Below are 16,162 nucleotides of genomic sequence, written 5' to 3' on the forward strand. Positions count from 1 at the left end.
TTATCCCCACCACAAAAGAGGCCATTCACGCGACAGGGTAAGCTTGAAACAAAGTGAAACATGCATGACATGGTAATCTTGAAGTGTAGTAGTCTGGTGGTGTCGTAGTGTCCATTGCCCTTGAAGTGCCCTTGGGTGTGACGATCTTTTCCCATTGCTTGGTAGGCGCAAGTGAAGTTTGATATCACATTCAAATTGACAGTCATGCGCGTTGCTACCGCTGTCACTTCACATAGCGGGGATAATGGAGATTGGAACGAATTTGATGTCTGTGTTCCAATACCTTACTCATTCAGCTTTAGACATCAAAATGACGCTTGATTCATTGGAAGAAGTCAACCATAACATCACAAGGGGTTGTTGTGTATATTGGATCAAAGAGCCTACCTGTATCGCTCGCTCTATATCAAAGGTCTAAACGTAGACAAAGCCCCTGTTAGTGACACCAGACTTCCTGCGCTAAACGTCATCTTTTTGGAACTCCTCATGCTCAGTGAACCCCCCTGAGCCCCCATACCCAAATCCCTTTTGGCTGAGCAGGGACGGGGCTCGTTGATCCGATGAATACTGACTCTCAAGTAAAGAACCCTTGCTACGGTGACGTTGGCCTGGATTATCATTTCTGGCAGTCAGAAGTTGACAAGGAATTCGAATTTTGTTGCTATCCCGAAAACCAGGTCTGAACTGCAACCGAACCCAGGTAATCTCCACGGAATTTCTGCATCAACATGGTCAACAAAAGGCCAACGTGACCATGCAATCTACTTCCCCGGCATTTTGACTGAGAAAAGTGAGATTGGGCATCGCGACATCGTGAAGCCCTCGTGGCCCATCTCAAGATCTGATGCAAGTGACTGCCGATCTCTGAATCTGTGCGCCGGCATCAAGGTTCGAAAGCAGCGATTAGGACATGTGCAAATGTAGATCTCATCCGCTAGCGGTCTCTTTTCCCGTCATCGGATGCGAGTTCATCACTCCCGGTTTCTAGGGTAGTTGGTGGTCGAGTTTGAAGTCAGATCAGAATGGAACGCGCTCGAGAAGTGACTCCACATTTCTCCGCATCCACTCGTCAAGGAAAGGAGGGCCCAGGGAATTCTTCGGAACTCAGGCACGATGAGGCCTCAAACCCAATGCCTTCGGTCGGCACTTGATATTGGAACAATCCGGACCCTCCCAGATTCCAATCGTCAGGAACATTTTCTTTTCCTTTCCCCTGACGCCAGAAATGGCGAACCTGAAAGATCCCTGCTTCGTCCTTGCATTAATGCGTGTTATAATCCCAGCCAACCACGCGACCAGGTCTGGGCGTGCAGCAGCCAGTGTCAGCCCAAAAGGCACAACGGTTGGGGTACTTCACTGGTGCTCTTCCAGGCCTCTAATTCGCCCAAAACAGCCCCTCCTTCAAGCTGGATCAGGGGACCACAACAAACTCCATCCCCATCTATTTTGCCGATCACACACAGGAAGGATACGGGCACTCACCACACCACCTCCCTCTCAAACCGAAGTCTCCGATCTTTGACGTTTGCCGCCGTGCTTCAGCTTCAGCTTCGCCTCTTCAGATTTGCCGTCCATTCACGACGGGAAATTTGTCGAAACTTTGCCTTCCATTGGAGGAAAAAAGGTACGTGAAGAACAGCTAACCTTTTCTGGAATCTCGTCAGGGGTAAACTCGTGGTCAGCCCGTGCCTCCTGGTCCCCTCCCCCCCTTAATGCTCTGTCTACAACCCCAACTTCAGTATCAAGTCATGCCCTATACCTGGACACCTGTTCCTATATCAGTCTTTTCCCGAACAAGTTCATCTCTTTTCTTGCCTCCACTAGGAATCCACATCCAAGGTGTGAAACTACGTATCTGACACACTTTCCAGGGAGAGAGAGAACAACGGCACCACACCCGATTCCGGCCTCATTCACTGACTAGTGCCACCGCCCCAAAAGATCCAAACCGGCTATTGCCTATTTTGGCGTCACGGCGTCACTGCGTCTGCGTCTCGCCTATCCTAGCCTTAAAGCACGTTCGGAACGTCCGATCGACGTCTTCACTCCTGTCTAGACGCTAGCTTGGTGTTTCGTTCTCCGCGAACCGAACTGACCCGGTCGTGGCTTACGTCTTTATCCTCTTTTACTTGCTCAAACCAGGGCCGTAGATCGTATCTGATCTGAAAGAGAGAGGGAGCCAAGGCAGAAAGTCACCTCAGACTAGTTGTTTGAAGCGAATCGGTACCTGCCGAGGACAGACACAAACCCACCTGTTCGTGTGTTTATCGTACCATCATCGGCACAGACACGCAGACGCGATAACAAAGTGAGAGGAACAGATCACTTCCTCATCCTCTGTTCTATTCTTACGGAGTCTGCCACACCCCTACCTGAGGCGGAGTTACCGTTCTTCCCTTCACACGGGCGCCTAACTGTCAAGGTTCGGGTCCCAGGCACCGTTCTCGGGAATCCCTTCATTGTAACCCTACCACGCGAGTCCGCATTTCGAGAAGCACCCGTTGTTCGGCCACCCCAGTCTTCCAACCAAAGATCCATTCCGCCCCGTGGCTGTCTTTGTCCCAGGTTTCCCCCAGTCCATCGATTCATAAAAAACCTGTCATCACCCCTCAGGAACGGGACGTTTTCCCCTCCTTCTTTCAAAATGTCAGACCAAACTCCAGCCCAAGAAGAGTTCGCCTCTTTCCTAGCCAAGAACTCCTCAACCAAGTACAGCTCTCACCCCGAGGACCGAGACGACTACCACGACTCCAAGGCGTTCCACTCGGACGACGCACTAGACAGCGAGGACGAAGACGAAGAAGACCGCTTCCGCAACGCGCAGATCGAAGCAGCCATGCGCATGCCCACCATGGATTCGCGGACCGAGATCCGGCTGCCGCCGGCCGGGTTCGATGCCGGCGCCGCCACGGGCGTCAAAGGCGTGATCGCGGACGCCCGAGCATATGAGACCGCCAAGCGCAGCGCCAAGTGGAAGAACAGGGTCAAAAGCGCGCGGAGGAGCGTGTTTGGCGGCGGCGACGCATCCCCATCACACCAGCAGAAGAGCGGAAGCAGGCAGTACAGCGACGGTGCGGGAAGCAGTGGGCTGGACAGCGATTTCGGCAGTGATGCCGGGCTGGATAGCATGGACGAGGACGAGAAGGAGTTTTTGGACAAGTGGAGGGAGAGCCGGCGGCGTGAGCTGGAGAAGAGCAGCATGAATCCGGCTTCGAGACAGAGAAGGACGAGCCCCAGCTCGAGGCTGTTTGGTCGGCTGGATAACGTGGATGCGATGGGGTATTTGGATGCTATTGAGAAGGTTGGGCCAGAGACGGCGGTGGTGGTGTTTGTTTATGACCATGAGGTTGGCTCACCTTTCTCTTTTCTTTCCTCGATTCCCAGCAAACAAGACAAAAGCAGGTTACTGACTATTTTGACTTTCTAGTGCCCCGTCTCGGCAGCAATCGAGATCGCCCTCCGACCAATCGTTCATTCTCACCCCGCCATCCATTTCGTCAAGGTCCACTACGCCGAGATGGAGTTCGACAACGCAGCCGTCCCGTCTATCCTCGCGTACCGCAACCAGGGAGACCTCTTTGCGAACCTTACCGGGCTGATCGAGATGATTCCGGACGACGAGGATTTCGACAGTGACACGCTCAAAAGGCTGTTCGAGAGGCACGGCATATTACGGAGCCAAAGGGGAGAGCCTGCTGGATGGTGATGATGCTACTGCTGCTGGGTTTCTCAGTCAGTCAGTTGATATCTTCCGAATCTCCGAGCTGTGGTGTTTCTGTTTACCTTGTTGGAAGACGGAAATACACGGTGCTTGCACTGAGCTGTGTCATGAAGATTGCGTGCTTTCGTGTCCCTAATGACACTGGCAAGGCTGCCCTGATCCTCTGTTCTCAGCTGCCGCGGCATGCACAGGCCAGAATCTCAAGCCGGCCTGGCATAGGTACCTTCTCTAGGCAGCTTTATGCATACATCATCAGGCCTGGGCTGCTGAACGGTTTGTGCCCAGCTGGACGCCCGGCGTCGGTGGATTACATGACTTTGAACCTTGGTAACGGTGCGCTCAGCTCATGCCCTGGAGGCGTGATTGAAGCAGGCAGGGCGGATGAAATCATACGGATACATGGTGTTTTAATGATGGTCATGTCTGGATGCTAGAACACGCTGGTGTAGAGATACCATAGGTAATCTTGGGGGCTGTGTTTTACTGCTTATCGTTATATGTGTATACTCAAGAGTTTAAGACTGTACGCTTCATGTAGATGTTTGGCAATTCAAGCCTTGGAGGCTGTATCTGTACCAATAGCGCAACCTACCACCTCGAATGTTTACGAACGCACCTGGTTGTCCCTGGTGTCGGTGAGCATCGTGGTCTTCAGAAGCTCGAACAGGGAGAAGAAGCTCCCTTGGAAGCATCCAAGTGGTTCAACCGTTCAAGTGGATGCCAAGATGCGTGGAGCTGGAGCTCTGCGTCCCACTTTTACAATGCAGATCCCCCAGAAAGAGACCGGGGGGTCTACATATCGATAGCCACTGTATGCATGTGCGGTGAAAGACACTGTACTTGTAGGGCGATGACGAAGGCCCTCGGCAAGACATCACTTTAACTCTTTCGTTCTCGGCCACAGAAGCTGGCTGTTGCTAGAAAGTTGACTTGTAGGTAGGAAACTAACAGCTGAAACGGATTCAGGGGTTCCGTCGGAAACCATTTGCGCAATCCATTCGTGGTTACGCCTTCCTTTTAACATAGGTCCTTACGTGGACGAAGAACTCGGGCCACCCCAGAATACGTGGCACTGTACACATTCCAGACTGCCGGGGTCCATTAAGTGCTATCGCACTACCTAGGTACTTGTAGTGGCACCCGTTCGGAGTGGCCCTCCACCTCTTGATGGCAAGACCTAACTGTCTCTTCGAGATCATGCTCCCGTGCATCGACAACCTATGTGCATCAGTACATACGAGTTGGATGCGTCGTCTTTCTCGGTTTCTTTGTTCGTTTCGCTGCGGTCACATATGGGCACTGCTTGGCCCGGGGCGAGGCGAATCTCCTTTCGGACCCCTCACGGTCGTCGGGGCCAGGGCCCATGTGCCTAAGACCGACCCCACCATTGACGACCAACGGTGAAGACCTCCATTCGTGACGTTAACACGCCTGAGTGGGAACAAGCTGCTCTTTGTGATAGCTGGACTAACCTCCCTTTTCCGTTCTTTCATGGCCAGACGGACCACGTCCGACCTGAAGGCTGTCGGGCCCTCGTCGGAAATGGGGTATCTTCCCGTCGTGCAGAATGTGAGGCACCTCAGGCTGAGCGCCGCAACAGAGCAAAAAGTGACTTCATTGAAGGACAGACGGCGCAGTCGTCAGTCCGTCGCTGCCCAGATCAGCTATTAACAAGGCCGGTTTGGACCAGTAGGAATGCAGCAAGGTAAGTACCTAGACGAGGGGGAGCTTCCCAGACCGTATCACACCTCTCGCTCCAACTGCACCGCTCTTCTTTCTCCCTTCCACCACCACACTTCCACCCAACAGTCATTCATATTAGCCTTGTCTTTGAGCTATATTCCGTGACGCTCCCTTCCCCTCCAGCACTTCGATCTCTTCCCGTTTGCTTCTCGGCTTCTGCATCCAGAGGAACAAGAAGTGCAGGTCAGAACAATTCACGTCGTGCCTCCTCCCGACGTCCAGAAGTGCAGCAACTCGTTCGAATCGTATCCCTCGGATCTCTCCTGGATCTCTTCCGACAATCCAGGAAAGCGTCTGGATATACCATCCACTGTATTAACTCACCCCGCTCTGGGCTGTCGTCGATAAAGTCGGGTCTGAGGCTTCCAGGTCGAGCTGGAGCTGGCCATCTGAAACAATCCCGCGGGAAGTAGGGCAGTTGCTGCTGAGCTCCTTCCCCCACCTTGGCCGTGCAGGCGCCTGCTGGTGTAAGTAGGCAACAACCTGACCCAAATCCCATATCTCTCAGGCGGAAGGAGGGGAAGGCAACTTCCACCACTACATCCATCCATTTTCGTCCGCCAGTATCACAAGGGATTTGGTATCAGCAGCTTACTGCAAGAGATCCAGATCGTCGACCAGTATTAACCTGGTATACCTCGTTAGTAGTTTCTTCACTTTCAGTCGAATTCGATTCATTCGCTCTGTTCTGGACTGCGCTCCTGCCATTCAGCCAACTGAACTGTTTCCGTCGCGCTGGATCAGGCTCGCTTTGATCTGACAACCACCTCACCCACCCCCCATTCCATTACCGAACCCCTCCTTCCCTTGCTCTTCCCACCTTCTCCCTACAGCTCGACCAACACTTGGATTTCTTCTTCCATACTGCCAACGTGGAATTTCAGCTTCCTCTCCACCTGGAAGACTATACATTCGCATAAAACCACATCACCCTGGAATTAATTCTCAGTTCATCTAAAATTTCGTCGGGAAGCAACCGGGTGATGCTGCCTATTAACTGACGTACATCCTCGTTATGGAATCGCAGACAGACAATTCTACAAGAACATCAGATACCGAAGCCAACAAGCCGGTATCTTCGCCCAGCACACTGTCCGAAAGAAAGCTCTCGTCCTCCACTCCAGCGTTCCTCTTTCCAAAGCCGCAAGGGAACGACAAGCTAGCAACCTGGGTCTCGAACAGTTCACCTGATATCCGACAGAATCTCCCCATCATGTCCGACACTGGGGATTTGGCCGACTCGGTCTACGAAATGGTTGGCAATTACCCCGAATTCAGCAGCCAAGACAGCCCCTTTGGCAGTCCAGATGACGATCTGTCTGAGAGCATCAGTTCACTGCCACCACATCCTTCCGACGATGTTCGCAGTTTGGATGGTTCGGAGGACCGATTCACAACTGAGTCAGATGAGGAACGCGAGGAAGAAGACGAGCCAACCGACACGGACGGTGCCGAGGAACTGAGTTCCTCTCGTGCTTCCTCCATTAAATACACAGATCAAGCGCTACAGTCCCCATCCACAAATGTTCCGGCAAACCCTTTGCAATATGGCTCGGTGACCTCCATTCCCGATACGTCAAAGTCTATCGAATTTCAGGAAGCAGCCACCGACACTGTTGACAGTTCGCCTGTCTTCGTTCGACATGCGATCAAAGAGTTGACGGGTAAAGAGGCCAACGCCTTGAGCAAGTCCTTGGATCTAAGCGAACCACCCCAGTCTTTGTCCGTTTCCCTACGTCAGACAATGTCACAAGCCTGCCTGTCTACCGATGAGCCCCTGCGAGTCCTGTACACAGGTTCGGCAGCAGCGCAGAGGGATATCCTGCTCAAAGTTTCATCCGCTATCTGGGTCTCACCAAAGGACGGCCATCAGGAGGACGGCCAATTCATGAGGCACCGGGAAGGAGTATACAACATTGTGCCTATCTCCTCGTTTGGGTCTGCTCCAGAACTGGACCTTATGGAAGCTTCCAGCTACCAAATCAAAGTTGAGCATTGCACCTCGGCTACTGCGTCACCAGTGGGAGATGGACCCGTGCATGGGCCCAATACGGTTTACTCAGTTACGATTGAGCACGAGCGGACTTACACTTCTCTCCCCTCGCACTTCGGCGCAGCCAACCTTGACCCTCACTGGGACATCCCTCACCTTGCCGTTTTCTACTGCTCAGAAAACGTAGACGAGGAAGACCAGAGAACCAGAGAGGCCGCATGGGGATTTACCAAACGCCATGGCATTCCATCCATCTTCATCTCAGAGCATCTGCGCATCGAAAAGCAGGCTGTCGCTTACTGGAGCAAGTATCTCAACAAGCATGCAATCCACATCTCCCTTGAGTCCAGCGATCCCACCAAGACGATGGCTCCTCGATTACTGCCTGTCGATCTGGAGTCTTTCGGGAACATCAATGCTTGGCAGATGAACCGCAACATTGCCTATCTGACGGGCCTGTCCGATACGAAGGGGTCTGAAAAGCACCATGAGTCGGGTACGAAGGTTAACAAGTGGTGGCAGAACTTGACGCCCTCGAGGATGTCCCGGGCCCGAGTCGTCGAGGCAATCGAGCGAAAGGGATGGCTCTTTACCCTGCTTCTCCCGCTCTTTGCGGCACTCCTGTCCCAAGTCTTCTTAGGCTATCTGGGGCCTCTTCCGGCGGAGCAAATTCAGCCATTGCGGGCGTCGCAAGCTTCAGCGATGATGGAGACGACTCCAGTCATTCCCTCCACGGTTTCTGTGAAGATCACGCACACTTCTACAGCAACAGTGGTGGTCAATATTACTTCCACCAAGACAATCCATGCGACACCTTCCACAAAGCCATCAGTTAGTAGCTTGGCCTCTGCTCTATCGTACGCTGGTCTGCTCTTGGATCGGCCCTCTGACACCCCAGCCGAGGTTCAGCCTCAGAAGACAGTTTGTTCAGTGCGGGTGAACAGCCCAAATGAACTACTAGTAGTGATACCCTCCAGCAGCAAGGCGATGTGGCTGGCAAAGGGCGCAATCGACATCGATGTGTATCAGGGAGAGAAGCGGCTCAATACGAAGCTTTCTTCTGTAGACGAGGGTATCTTGGTCGAATTGCCGGGCAAGCAGGCTCAGGGGCGCTTCAACGTCTCCGTCATCAGCAACCGCAGGCCGAAGACGAACGAGACCTTCGAGGTTGATTTTGGCACGGATCCCATCACCGAGGCGTTTGAAGCCAGCAAGCTACTGCTGCAGGACTTTACCAATGTTCTTTCCGCTGCGAAAAAGGAAGTGGTGCACATTGGGTCGTCTCGAATTTCCGAAACCCGCGATGCTGCCAGGAACACTTACAAGAAGGTGGCCAAGAAGATGGGGAGCACCGTTTCTTCAAAGGATATTGTTAGGCTGAAGAAGAAGATGGACCAGGGAGTCTACCAACTCGAAGTGTCCGTTGTTAAGGCGCAGATCAAGTCGAAGCTGGTATGGCTCAAGTTGCGGGGATCGCCTGAGGAGTACAAGGAATACCTCGCCAACGCGACCCGTTTTCTTCAGGAGTTTGAGGCGATGCGCCAAGAGAAGACGGAAGAGGCCCAGGAGGAAGCTGTCTCAGATGAACCATCCGGCTTTCTCGGAAGACTTCGCCACAGGTTGAAGGAGAAGGACCAGAGCTCCCAAGGACGGAACAAGGGCACGGACATGTTGTGGAGGATGATGGCATGATATCGGGACTAGTATTGCTTTTGATTCACCTTCTGCCTGTTTTTTCCAAGTTGTTATACATTCTCCTTTGGTGGGTTATTTCGGCAATCATTGGGAATCAAGGGGGGGCGTCGATACATATCAGGACACTCAGGATCACAAAGGCTTGGCTGGGACGGGATTGGAGTTACAACAATTGTGGTGTATATGACGGGCTCTGAGCGCTTCAGGTATTGTAGGTAGGTAACGATAGCATTTGTGTCATTTTGCAGAGTATAGTAGATCAAAATGACCCTTCGCTAGTTTCTGCCTCTGATCCCCTTGACATGCGTGGACAGATGTGAGAATGATGGGTAGGGTGAAGTTACCTTGTGTTGATCGTTGTAGTATGTAGTAAGTGGTGATCGTGATAAGGTATATACTCAGTCAACCCTTCCCCATTCACCATGCAATCACCAACCCCCACAGCGCTTCACGACAGGAGGATGTCGGTAGGCAGCAAGCGACTGACGCACGGACGCTTGCACGACAGCCTCCTTTGGTGAGCCTAAAGAAGACAGGGCATCAAGTCACGACCCAATCGGCGGATGCGGATGGCACCTTTGAGTTTCGTTTGTTGATCATTTGGGAAGTGACCTCAGCAGACTCAGCTTCCTAGGGCGACTGGAGGGAGGACGACATTGGGCGAACAGGGCTGGGCAGGAGTGGTGGGATGGCATATGGAAGCGCGGAGGAGGACTGCGGGAGAGGGAGGGGAGGGAGGGAGGGGCAATCTTTTGGATTCCATTCTGGCCTATCCACCCGCCCTGACCCTGACCCTGACCCTGACCCTGACTTGCCTGACTTGAGCCCAGCCCAGGCGCCTGGCGGACTGAGACCTGAGAGAGAAGAACCCACTCCAACGAGCAGAGAGCTACAATCCATCCACCCACTCCCCTCTAACGTTTTCCACTCTCTCTAACACATCGAGCCCCCCCGAAAAGCCCGCCGAACGAGTTTAACTTCTGGATTAACAGTATCCGGTACGTACGTCCATTTTACGCCTTTTCTGCACGTCCCTGTCGGGACTCTATTTCTTTCTTTTCTGTCTCTACCTACCGACCCGTGCAGGCATATTCAGCATCCATCCAACCTCCCCCCGCACATGGGACACACCCCGCTTCAAATCTCTGCCTCTGGTGGTCTGTCGCTGGTGCTGCGCCGCCCGCTCGCTCACTCGGTCGCCAGACGAGAGGCAAGAGACAGACAGAGAGCAGAGAGAGAGAGAGCAGAGAGAAAGAAAGAAAGAAAGAAAGAAAGAAAGAAAGAAAGGAAGAGAGAGCGAACGAGAGAGAAGCAGACCACACGAGATAAGACAGGACAGGACAAGACAAGAAACCCCGCCTTGATGGTCGCCCGTCGTGTCGCGCGCCTACCTAGGTACCACCACCATTCAGACAGAGCCAGTCAGGTTAGCTAGCGGCAATGGCGGGATGGGATGGTTGGGGTGTACTCTCGTCTCTGCCTCTCTCCCTCTTCTCTGTTGGGGGTGGTTGGTGTTGCTTCATGATGCCTGCATGATCGGACGAAACGAAGGAAGAAAGACATTTTGCGAAACTTGTTATCCCTACTGAGGCTGTTGATGTGATGTCACCCAGGTGTGCTAACAACATATACTCCTCACAGTTAAACCAAGCCCACAACAACTAGGACAGATACCCAATACCAAACCAAACGTCCATCAAAATGTCCGATACCGAGAACAAGCCCGTCGAGGAGGTCAAGCCTGAGGCTCCTGCCGCCACTGAGGAGGTACGTTCACCTTCCTGTTCGCCAACATACTATTTCGATTCGAGACGGCGACTAGAAGACGTCGGGAGTGTCGCGAAGGTGTCGCGATTTCCTCCCTCCTGGGACGATCGCTTGATGGGATGATCGAATGAACCAGTCGACATCAAGTTTCTTCGCCCAAACAGAGGGGACCGCGATCTCCCGCGACTGTCTCGTTTTCTTTCGCAACTGCGCTTTTACAGAACCAACAGAAGGCTAACGCGATGGCGCTTATAGACCAAGTCCGAGGAGAAGCCCGCTGCTTTCTCCAGCTCTTCCGTCTTCTCCATGTTCGGCGGTGGTGCCAAGAAGGAGAAGAAGGAGGATGAGGAGCGCGGCGACAACTCTGGCAGCGCCAAGGCTCAGCGTGAGGCTGCTGCCGCTGCCGCTGCCGAGAAGGGCGAGGACGATGAGGCCCCCGAGTCCGAGGACGTCCACTTTGAGCCCGTTATCCACCTTACCGAGAAGGTCGAGACCAAGACCAACGAGGAGTCCGAGGAGCAGGTCTTCAAGATGCGCGCCAAGCTCTTCAAGTTCGTCAAGGAGTCCAGCGAGTGGAAGGAGCGTGGTACCGGTGACGTTCGTCTCCTTAAGCACTTCGAGAACGGCAAGACCCGTCTCGTCATGCGCCGCGACAAGACCCTCAAGGTCTGCGCCAACCACTACAGTAAGGAGACCCTACTCTCTTGATCCTGGTCAGGAATGAAGCTTGCTAACGTACGTCACTACTAGTCGTCCCTGAGATGAAGCTCTCCCCCAACGTTGGCTCTGACCGCAGCTGGGTGTGGAACGCCGCTGCCGACGTTTCTGAGGGTGAGCCCGAGGCCGTCACCCTCGCCATCCGCTTCGCCAACTCCGATAACGCCAACGCTTTCAAGGATGCCTTCATTAAGGCCCAGAAGGAGAACGAGGCTCTCTTCAAGGCTGCTGAGGAGGCCGCCGAGAAGAAGGAGGCTGAGGAGGATGCCGCTGAGGAGAAGGCTGAGTAGATTTGTGGTCTAGTTTTGCATGAATTTTAAGTTGCTTAGGGAAAGTTGTCCAACCACCCCGTTCCATTTTCCGTTTTGCTGGGTGTTAGAGGGAACGTTGATATTATTACCTTTATGGGTTGGGTGATGGAACGAATGAAGGACCGCTACAGAAGTTATGACGACGATTCCCAGGCTAGAGAGCTGGTACATGGGCAGCGTGTGCGAGAAAAGAGGGGTTGAAAATATCCGACATGAAAGCACTATTTGAGGTATCGATGCGTTTGACGAGACTGCCGCTCACTGGCAACTTACCACGACGGCACGTTTGGGCTGGCAAGAGGAAGGAGAATGGGGATTGCCACGAGGGATCTATGTAACCTTCAGCTTAACCACCAGTTTTTAGATAGAACAACACACTACCCTTTACACTGATATGTTGCCTTTTGGGGTTTGGGCAAGATCCTTGTACTTGGAACCTCGTCTCGTAATACCTTGCCGGCGGCTGAGCACGATGGTCGGCCAAAAGATGAGACGAATTTGATGGCCTGCCTTGTTGACGGAAGCCGATGCCTGTCTTGAAAGAAACATGAATACAGCATTTCGTTTGCCAAGTTGCCCGTGACGCGGTCTGCCGATGTTCGTCTATAATTTCTGACTGCTTTGCGATTTCGAATCTTCTTCTCGACTACTTAACGCACCCGTGACGGCAACCGCGTTCGTCAGCGGTCTCTCACCTCTTGTCTCCTGGCGACACAAACTCACTTCTTGAAGCGATTCACTTCGGGATTTCAATATCTACTCATCAGCGCCGTCCTTGACGACTTCTTTCCACGATATTTCTTTTGCGGAAGTATCAGCTTTCAATCATCGCGATATCTCACTTCGACGAGAGTGGTGATATCCTCGTTCACCTAGGTGAGTTCACCTTGCCAATACTTACGGTGAGGGGTAGGTGTACCTTGTTGACAAGGAAGCTGACTGTTGACGCATCACAGCGCACTAGCCACAGCACGCACGGCGGTACCTGCCTCGCTGATTGCTAGCGAAAATGGTCGGCTTCAGCCACCGTTATGGTTCTGACCATGGTGACGCCGCGACGCCTCCGTTCGCGAATGATGAAGGTATGTCCGACCGCTTGAACCAACTTTAGAGAGAGTATCGCACCGTGACTACCTACCCAAGTTCCCAACCACCATCCAAGTCGCATCAGCACCACCAGTCAGCAGCGCTTCCCACCATTGCCTTGTTTTGAACACTCCTTGAGCATTTTCACCCCACGGCCATTATACCCAGAAGAACTTACCCCTCTTCACAAACCGCGATCGCATTCCCATCCCACTTTGTCTATTCCAATCTGTACGCTATAGACATAGGAGCTATCCCCATCATTATCCCTGGTTCCCAACCGCCACGGCCCGCCGCAGTACCTTTTACCCCTCCGTAACAAACGAAACCTTATCCTCTCTACCGCTACAAAGCCCAACTGTAGCAGCGCGACGGAATCTGCGACACACCACACGTTACAACACAACCAAACACCATCGAAGCCATAGTCCCAGACAGGTCGACGGATACAACGCGCGCAATCTTCACACCGTCATACATCTTCAAACCATAGCTCTTTCGTTAGAGCTTTTGAACGCCACTGCTTGACTCCTGCTCATCACTCGAGACAACTGAACGAACGACCAATTGTCCAAAGAGTGCTGTTCGAGTACTACTAGGACACGACCAAGTGAAGAGAGAACACAAAAGCTAACCGCGGGAATCCATCTAATTTCTGGGAAGCAGAGGGCCTAGAGGATCGGTCCGACGTTCCTGGTAGTGCTAGCAAGAGTACTCGAACCAAGACCACCAGAAGGAATCTGAAGCGGGTTCCAGGCGCAAACAACAAGATGATCGTCGAGGTTAGTTAGTTCCGGATACCCAGTCCAGTTTGGCTTTGGTTGGCGGCTTGCGCAAAGAGGGTGGCTTCTGCATACGGCCGACATACGGAACAGATGCAGAACCAGGGAATGGAGGGCCATCGGACGGGAAGATTGCGCGATAGCCATCATTAGGAAATAGATCCGACGGCTAACTTTGGCTTATCTCTCTACAGCGCAAGATCAAGGTTGTCACGGAGCAACACAACATCAACAAGCCCGCGGCCCAGGAGGGCTATCCTATGAAGGAGTGGACAGTCGAGCTCTACATTCTCGACCAGGATGGCAAGGAGAGACCCGCCAGGTGCTTCACCAAGGTGACCTACAACCTCCATCCTTCGTTCGCGAACCCCATTCAGAGTAAGTCGACACCCGGCAGCCGTCAATCATTTTCTCATTCTGTTCTCTCGCAAGAGTCAATGGTCGGCTAACACGCTTGCGAAACCAGCCTTCAACGACCCGCCTTTCAAATGCACTAATGAGGGTTGGGGTGAGTTCGAGATGACCATCGACATGTACACCACCGAGAAGGGCGGCAAGATCTCGATCGCGCACGACCTAAACTTCCAGCAATCCGAGTACGAGAACATCCACACTGTCACCTTCCGCAACCCATCCCAGGCGCTCCAGCAGCTCCTTAGGGAGACTGGCCCCTTGCCCTCGGACGAGGAGCGCAAGCAGAAGAAGGCGGTCGACGGCGGATCCAAGAAGAAGAGGCCCTACGACATCGAGCGCATGGCGGATGGCTTGACGAAGCTGGGTGAGGATGACCTCCTCCAGGTTATTCAGATGATCCACGACCATAAGGATGATAATACCTATATCCAGAACAACCTTGATGGTAAGTTTTTCCACCTGGAGCGTACGGCATGGGTTTCTGCGGGGAACGCGAGCGAATGCTAACTGGACATCTCTATAGCTGGCGAGTTCTCAGTGGATCTCTACACTCTCCCTGATAACCTCATGAAGATGCTGTGGGACTTCTTGGTAAGTTGCTTCCTCCTTACATCAAACCCATCTAAGAATGTGCCACTGATGCCCATAACAGATTAAGGCCAACGTAGTCTCATAGTATGACTTCCCCGGTTGAAGGAATCTACAGTAATCGATCGTCATCGGTTTACGTAAGGAGACGTCAAGGACGGGAACACACTTCTTTCTTACTCGATCACAGTGCGCACCATACCATACCCAGTACACCACCACTACCCACTATTTCACCATTATTGATCCCTTGACATTTCCCATGCACATCGACACCCGCCCATTTCCCCATCTTGCCACTAGAGCCTTATGCTCTATTCGGCTCCTGCATTATCATGGCGTTTATGGAGTTATGGTGGGACTACCGCAAAAAGCAAAATTGACAAATGTTCAAATTAAAGCTTCTTTCCGTGATGGTGCTTGATAGGATGTTCTAGGTTCCTTATCTTTGCGTGAATTGGATGGTCAGGGTGTGTTTCGTTGGCCCATTTTCTTTCTGGCAGCGTGGTTGCTGTCTTGGTTCGTGTCTATGCTCGTGAGGACTGCTTTGCACCGGGAGGTACAACAGTGGCATAGCTTATCAATTGTGCTTTGGACTGTCCTTGCAGCCTTTTTATGGTCAAGCCCGCCATCATGGCCACGATATTGTCACGCGGAACGGAAGTTGAGGGAAGAATGGGTAGAAGGAGGCCGGGCATGTAATAAATCCCACACAAGGGATATGGAACCTTAAAGACAGCGGATGCGCGGGTAAAGAGTTCGACGAAAGGGATTAGTATAGGTACTTGAATATAAGAGGATGAAAGGACGGGAGTCATGGAGAACCGAAGATTCAAGACCTGGGCCTCCAAGTTCTACTTCATCTTTTTCCCTGGAGGGGGTCGTCCTTCGACTTGGTTCTGCGTCTTTCAGCTCTAAGTGTAGGTATGACGAATAAACACTATATATATATACACCCACCTACTAGTTCTACAGGGACAGAAACATTAGACGAAGAAGATCTTGGTTTTGGAAGTGAAGTGAAGTGAGAGATAACAAAACCGAAGTAGATTTGGTCTCTGTTCAACCAACTGTACCTGGATAGCAGGTATCTGTATAGTGTAAGTACAATGAAATGAGTACCGGACGGGGGGAGATACCTACCTAGGTATAATGACCAGCCTTGGCCCGGGATGTGAAGGATAGCTGGATCAGCCCTATATTCAGGTACGTACCACGTACGTATGTGCTCAAGAAAGAACAACCTACGAAGGAATAGTCGTCGTCTACTTGTATGGAATTTGTTCGTGAGCTCCTAAGGCAGTTCACGGTCTACGTTCGAGATCATCAGACTGTAACTGTAATC

At 52.4% G+C, this 16,162-nt stretch overlaps 4 protein-coding genes across 4 annotated transcripts; all 4 read left to right on the forward strand.

The window, feature by feature from the left end:
* The first annotated feature begins 1,295 nt into the window (after positions 1 to 1,295).
* SMAC4_01877 (uncharacterized protein) lies at positions 1,296 to 4,366 on the forward strand. Its single transcript, XM_003348806.2, has 3 exons — positions 1,296 to 1,624; positions 1,872 to 3,346; positions 3,428 to 4,366. The coding sequence occupies exons 2-3, from the start codon at positions 2,645 to 2,647 to the stop codon at positions 3,704 to 3,706; spliced, it is 981 nt and encodes a 326-aa protein (XP_003348854.1). The 5' UTR covers positions 1,296 to 1,624; positions 1,872 to 2,644; the 3' UTR covers positions 3,707 to 4,366.
* Positions 4,367 to 5,136: 770 nt separating this feature from the next.
* On the forward strand, positions 5,137 to 10,435 carry SMAC4_01878 (uncharacterized protein). Its single transcript, XM_003348807.2, has 2 exons — positions 5,137 to 6,104; positions 6,492 to 10,435. The coding sequence occupies exon 2, from the start codon at positions 6,678 to 6,680 to the stop codon at positions 9,147 to 9,149; it is 2,472 nt and encodes an 823-aa protein (XP_003348855.1). The 5' UTR covers positions 5,137 to 6,104; positions 6,492 to 6,677; the 3' UTR covers positions 9,150 to 10,435.
* A 361-nt stretch (positions 10,436 to 10,796) lies between these two features.
* On the forward strand, positions 10,797 to 12,336 carry SMAC4_01879 (uncharacterized protein). Its single transcript, XM_003348808.2, has 3 exons — positions 10,797 to 10,919; positions 11,175 to 11,604; positions 11,670 to 12,336. The coding sequence occupies exons 1-3, from the start codon at positions 10,854 to 10,856 to the stop codon at positions 11,924 to 11,926; spliced, it is 753 nt and encodes a 250-aa protein (XP_003348856.1). The 5' UTR covers positions 10,797 to 10,853; the 3' UTR covers positions 11,927 to 12,336.
* A 620-nt stretch (positions 12,337 to 12,956) lies between these two features.
* Positions 12,957 to 15,721, forward strand: SMAC4_01880 (uncharacterized protein; the record flags this gene model as incomplete). The annotated part of the gene is made up of 6 exons (XM_003348809.2): positions 12,957 to 13,029; positions 13,700 to 13,815; positions 14,010 to 14,193; positions 14,282 to 14,674; positions 14,753 to 14,820; positions 14,882 to 15,721. 6 exons carry the CDS (start codon positions 12,957 to 12,959, stop codon positions 14,903 to 14,905), a joined length of 858 nt encoding a protein of 285 aa, XP_003348857.1. The 3' UTR covers positions 14,906 to 15,721.
* Positions 15,722 to 16,162: the final 441 nt, after the last annotated feature.

The sequence above is a fragment of the Sordaria macrospora genome, chromosome 4 (genome assembly GCF_033870435.1).
Source record: "Sordaria macrospora chromosome 4, complete sequence".
NCBI lineage: Eukaryota > Fungi > Ascomycota > Sordariomycetes > Sordariales > Sordariaceae > Sordaria > Sordaria macrospora.